General features: G+C 43.0%; 1 protein-coding gene across 1 annotated transcript; it reads right to left on the bottom strand.

The window, feature by feature from the left end:
• Nucleotides 1-1,558: 1,558 nt before the first annotated feature.
• LOC146573838 (protein transport protein Sec61 subunit alpha-like 1) lies at nucleotides 1,559-6,030 on the bottom strand. Its single transcript, XM_085273267.1, has 12 exons — nucleotides 5,877-6,030; nucleotides 4,980-5,047; nucleotides 4,780-4,845; nucleotides 4,605-4,683; nucleotides 4,293-4,424; nucleotides 4,023-4,132; nucleotides 3,753-3,906; nucleotides 3,497-3,657; nucleotides 3,218-3,415; nucleotides 2,901-3,092; nucleotides 2,732-2,808; nucleotides 1,559-2,640 (listed from the first exon to the last, which is right to left on the bottom strand). The coding sequence occupies exons 1-12, from the start codon at nucleotides 5,881-5,883 to the stop codon at nucleotides 2,454-2,456; spliced, it is 1,431 nt and encodes a 476-aa protein (XP_085129393.1). The 5' UTR covers nucleotides 5,884-6,030; the 3' UTR covers nucleotides 1,559-2,453.
• Between the last annotated feature and the right edge of the window lie 287 nt (nucleotides 6,031-6,317).

A 6,317-nucleotide genomic window follows, 5' to 3' on the forward strand; every position in this document is an offset into this window, starting at 1 on the left:
GTTTCCACCCCCATGCTTCACAGTAGGTATGGTGTTCTTGGGATGCAACTCAGTATTCTTCTTCCTCCAAACACGACGAGTTGATTTTATACCAAAAAGTTCTACTTTGGTTTCATCTGACCACATGACATTCTCCCAATCCTCTGCTGTATCATCCATGTGCTCTCTGGCAAACTTCAGACGGGCCTGGACATGCACTGGCTTCAGCAGCGGAACACGTCTGGCACTGCGGGATTTGATTCCCTGCCGTTGTAGTGTGTTACTGATGGTGACCTTTGTTACTTTGGTCCCAGCTCTCTGCAGGTCATTCACCAGGTCCCCCCGTGTGGTTCTGGGATCTTTGCTCACCGTTCTCATGATCATTTTGACCCCACGGGATGAGATCTTGCGTGGAGCCCCAGATCGAGGGAGATTATCAGTGGTCTTGTATGTCTTCCATTTTCTGATGATTGCTCCCACAGTTGATTTTTTCCACACCAAGCTGCTTGCCTATTGTAGATTCACTCTTCCCAGTCTGGTGCAGGTCTACAATACTTTTCCTGGTGTCCTTCGAAAGCTCTTTGGTCTTGGCCATGGCGGAGTTTGGAGTCTGACTGTTTGAGGCTGTGGACAGGTGTCTTTTATACAGATGATGAGTTCAAACAGGTGCCATTCATACAGGTAACGAGTGGGGGACAGAAAAGCTTCTTACAGAAGACGTTACAGGTCTGTGAGAGCCAGAGATTTTCCTTGTTTGAGGTGACCAAATACTTATTTTCCACCCTAATTTACAAATAAATTCTTTACAAATCCTACCATGTGGATTCATGGATTTTTTTTCCACATTCTGTCTCTCACAGTTGAAGTGTACCTCTGGTGCAAATTACTGACCTCTGTCATCATTTTAGGCGGGGGAACTTGCACAATCGGTGGCTGACTAAATACTTTTTTGTCCCACTGTATATAAAATTGTGAGATTTGAGGTTGTCTTCCAGCTAGTGCAGTGGACAAACTGGTGTTTAAAGGGTTATTTAAATTTAAAAATTAAAAATTCTTTTATATTTATGAAAAGAACTGAAGTTAGTTAAAAGCTTTATGCAGAAAAAATGGCAAAAAAACCCCATAAAATAATAAAAATTACAGACCTAATCTTTTGGTGGCCACTTTTGGCCACGAACAAGCTGAAAGGGTGATTTTGAACAAGCCCAGAGGGTTTAAAGTATGTGTTCAGCTGAGGACTCCCCGCACCTCTGTGGGTTTTACTTTCCTCCCACAGTCCACAAACACGCTTGTTAGGGTAACTGTTAACTCGAGATTGGCTGTGGGTGTGCATACAACAGTGTGTGGCTCTCTCTCTAAGTTAGCCACATTGCCAGTTTAACTCAAGTGTGGAGCAGGTATCTCAAACGACAGTGACCTCTACAGGAAGTCACAGTTACAGCACCCAATAATGCCCTACTCTAGATATAAACTTTTAACTAAATAGTAACTCATTATCTACGTGTTGGTTGCTGTATCAATAACATGTGGCAAGAATAGTTGCTACTGTAAATAAAAACAACAACAACAACAACAAAAATCAAAACAATTTCCAAGTGTATTGGAAAACAAATCCTGTTTTTTTTAATAACACAATTATGTCTGTTACATAAAGTAAAAACAAAAATGAGACCCCTTTTTCCATCCCTATCAAACCCACCCTCATCCCGACCATCTCGGCAGTTTTGTGCAGCGATTCAGTCTGGGAATAAAAAGAGCATGACAACACAGACAAACACTTTCCTTTGAGGACCCAGAGACAAGAAGACAACCACTGCGCCTTACATCAGACCAGAGTGAATATAAACATAGTCCATGAGATTTAAAATCAAAGCAAAGGTAAACTGTATGAGATTACCAGAAACCTTATCAGGAGTACAAACATATCTTATCTGTACTTTCCATATCCTACTATAGGCTCCCAGAAACCTCAAAATGATTGCTAGGTGATGAACAAGGTGGCTTTCTTTCAGTTCCCCCTGATATATCCAGGCACAGTGCTTTCAGCTTGAAATAAGCATCAACATGCTGTGTTAGTGTTCCTTGAACATGCTGCAATGATCAATGCCTGAGGTCATTCAAAGACAGCACCTCAAACTTTTTTTTAAGGTCTTCTTTAGCTGATAAGACAGTCAGTGGGGATTCAGGCAGCCTGCAGAGAGATGGGTAACTGCTACTGGGACAAAAAAAAAAAAAAAAAAAAAAGGAAATAAAGACACACAATACCATGCTCAACCCTGGACGTAGCCAAAAGTTTTCTCAGCATTGAAATGCAGGAGCAGTGTGGTGGAGCGCAAAGACGATGGCATAAAATTGACGCCTTCCAGCTGCAAAACAGACTGATTGTACATATTGCAACATAAAAAATAAAAAAAAACATTGATAGGGGTGGATTCTTTTGTGTCTGTCGCAAAAAAAAAAAAAATTAGTGTTTTCTAGAAGAGCAGCGCTGACATGCTGCCAACTTCACTCTGCTCCTTCACGAAGATCTCGAAGTACTGGTAGATGATGGTCACAGCCAGCAGGATTCCTGTACCTGAGCCGATGGCACCCAGGAAGTCTGCCATGACTGAGAGCCCTCCTATACAGAGCCCACCAAATGCAGCAGCTGTGGGGATGTACCTGCAGATAGAAATTGGACAGAAATAAAGACTTAAATATTCTGCAAACATTAAACCTAAGAGCACATTTCCAAGTCTTTTTTTGTGTGTACCTGTTAAGTTCGTGCACCATGGAGGTCTCTCTGTGTCCTCTCATTACCATCTGCTGCTCCTTGAGCTGCTTCGCCACCTGAGATGCACAAAATAAAAATTGGTGGACATATTTAATACATGACTCTGACATAATGAAAACCCTACATGTTTGCACGAAGACACACTTACATCTTTGGCAGAGGATCCTGAGACCTCGATCCAGGTCTTGGAGAAGAAGGCACAGGAGCCGAGCATGAACACAATGTAGATGACGGCGTGAACGGGGTCGTCTAGAACCGAACCAAATGATTCAGGTGGAGAAAGGTAGTAGCACAGACCGCCCACTGGGTAGGCACGAGCTGGTCCTCCACTCGAAGTGTCCTAAACACAAATATTGTATTTGTACTGAATAGGGTGGAGATGAGCCATGGCTCCTCTTAATAAAGCAACATTTAAGTCGCCTGCTTCATATCTATGCTGCCATGACTTGGACTAAATGTACTTACAGACCAGGTTCCCAGGAGGTTGACCAGGAAGTTGCCACTGAAACGTGTTGAGAGCATCTGAGAAATCACATACAGATTGGAGACCAGGGCAGACTGGAGGATGATGGGGATGTTGGAGGTGTAGAACAATTTAATGGGGTAGGTGTTGTATTGGCCACGGTAGCGTGCTGACTTGATGGGCAGGTCAACCCTGAAGCCCTGATGAAGAAACATTTGATTTAATACAATGCATATTCCTCAGAGTCGAATAAAAATCAGGTGAGATAAACAGTAAGTCACCTGGAAGTATATGACCACTGCAAACACAAAGACAGTGGCGATGAGGTTCATGAGGTTGGGCAGGTTCTGCCTGTAGAAGGCTTCTCTTAGAGCACGCACTTTGTCTGTACGGGTGGCCAGCAGATGGAAAAGAGCGATGATGGCTCCCTCAAACTCAGTACCTGGGAAAGACCCACAGATTAAGTGAGTGTAATATAGATACACCTCGCTCTGCAATCACTCAGCTTTAAAGCCTTTTGTTTCTTAGTGCCAATACCTCTGCCAGTGTTGACAGTCGTGGGGCTGAAGGCCTTCCAGACGATGGTCTCACAGATATTGGTTGCAATGAAGAGAGAAATACCAGATCCCAGGCCATAACCCTTCTGCAGCAGCTCGTCCAGTAGTAAGACAATCAGACCTGCAACAAAGAGCTGGAGACAAAGGCAGGAGTTTAACGCTCTTCTTGACAAATGCTCATTTTGTAGGTAGGTTAAAAAGTTTAAATCATTTTTTTCATATGGTGTTAGCAGTTGTAATTTATATTAACCTGGATGATGATGAGCAAGCATATCCCAGCACCCATCTCTGAAGGATCTCCATACATGCCAGTCATGACATACACAATAGCCTGTCCAATGGTGATGATCATTCCAAACACTGCAAAAGTACATCAAAAAATGTGAAACAGGCACAACTGAAATGAGAGCTGTTATGAAAGTGCAAGCATCAGAGTATCAAAGACATCTTTAAAGCTTCAAAAAGGTACGTGACAGCTTCTGAAAATAGCAACTGTCTGATGAGTAATAATAACACCTACATTTCTGAGCTCCGTTGAAGAGGGCTCTGTCCTTAGGAGTGTCTCCCACCTCAATGATCTTGGCACCAGCCAGCAGCTGCATAATGAGGCCTGAGGTGACAATGGGTGAGATACCCAGCTCCATCAGAGTACCTGAAGAACACAGTCAGCGTCACAAACACAAAACAACTTTTGACCTTTGACTTACGACACGTGATAAAAGATTACGTCCTGCATGACAAGACAGTGGGATTAGATTATTTCTCCTTGGCAAAGTCACAAAGAACGCAAAATGCAAAGTTCTTTTGAAACCAATTAAATATAAGTAAACACCTCGGTTGGAGGCCAGGATTACTCTCATCCAGTAGAAGGGATCTGCTGAATCTGATGACATGATGCCAAAGAGTGGGATCTGCAAGAACAAAAAAAAAAGAGAAAAAAATTATGCAACAAAGCACTATGACCAAAAGCACAACCAGTAGGAAGACTGTCACTGACAGATACCAACCTGGCAGCACACCAAAAAGATGAATAATGTGATGGCGGTCCATAGTACTTTTTCTCTAAACTGAATCTGCAAGGTTTAAAAAAAAAAAAATTAAAAAAAGAGGAAAAACAGAGGAGATGATAAGCTGTTGTTCGCATTCATTCATGGTGTAAATCATCACCACTGTGTACTAATGTACTAAACTAAAGCTCAAAGCTTACCTTTCTTTCTGGTTTCTGGATTTCTGGCAGGACTGCACAGAACGGCTTGATGACCTCCAAAAATTTGACTAAAAAGAGAATGACGAGTTAAGAAATGTATATGCATTTACACCAAACAACACATCAAGCAGCTCTACAATGAGTATCGACAACATCTGAGCTTTTGTTCCTCTTTAGCCAGATCTACTTTGATGCTACGTCATCACTAACCAGCAGCTAAACAGCTGGCAGCAAAACCAAACAAGCCAGTCTCGTCATCACGCTAAAATGCAACAACGAGGATGTAGAAAGGTAAGCACAGCTGGGAGTTACTAATATTAGGTGTGTGCTCACTTTTAGACCGCTTACGGTGGAGCTGCCTAATGTTTTGTCACCTTGATCCGATCTATTAATCAATGAAACTGACTATGACAGAAAGTGATTTCACACACGCTTCGGTTCTTTCTTTCTTTTTTTTGCTCCCCAGCCGCACAGAAAGTCAAACTGGACTTAAAAGCCAGTTACATTATAAAAGTGAAGGGAAAGTAAAGACCTCTGTGCTGTACATGGTTAGTTCATTTAGCGTGATGCTAACTGGCGTTCAATCACAGAACAAGTTATCCATCATTTTCTAAGATGAAGAGTTGACACACAGCTCAAAGAGACACACAAGAGGCATCCCAGCGTGATATAAATCACTACAATGGTACTTAATCCAATCGAAAAATAACTAGGCTGTGAACCTTCTCCCGTTATGAGCTAGCTCCAAGTGCCACATAACCTGGCCAAGGTTAGCCAATTAGCTTCTCCGACGAGCGCCGAGTGCCCTTTAATGTTCGAGATTTTAAAAAGGAAAAATATAGCAGGTATTTTAGGGCACCAAAAACAAGCATATACACAAGAAAACATAACACGTACTTCCCATGGTGTCCTTAGTCCGACTCCTGCCGTGTTACTGGTATCCGTTTGAGTGCTGTGCAATTTCAGTGTGGCTCCATCAGCCGCTCCGTGAGAAAAGAGCGAGCCGTAGAGACACGTCACCAGACAAGCCGCTACCCCACGTCACTGCTCCGAGCCCAGCAGAGCCGACACGAAGCCCGCTGCAGGCCGTCCACAGCTCGGTCTGTGAAGACACGTTGCCAGAGCTGATAAACCAACAATATTAACTCGGAAAATGCGTGATTTTAATTTTTTAACATTTATATTCTAGCAGCTATATCACAAAGTCCTCCTACCCTACAGGGGGCGCCCCAACCTCCAGCGAGCGTCATTTCCTTCTTCGGTTGAGAAGACGACAAGCTGAAAGGTGCTTTGCTGCCCTCATTGGTTTCCACCAATAAATGTAGTTTCCACATAAGT

Source organism: Mchenga conophoros, linkage group LG5 (genome assembly GCF_057382185.1).
Source record: "Mchenga conophoros isolate Kocher_MC1m ecotype Shallow Benthic linkage group LG5, M_conophoros_male_GT1.1, whole genome shotgun sequence".
Taxonomy (NCBI): domain Eukaryota; kingdom Metazoa; phylum Chordata; class Actinopteri; order Cichliformes; family Cichlidae; genus Mchenga; species Mchenga conophoros.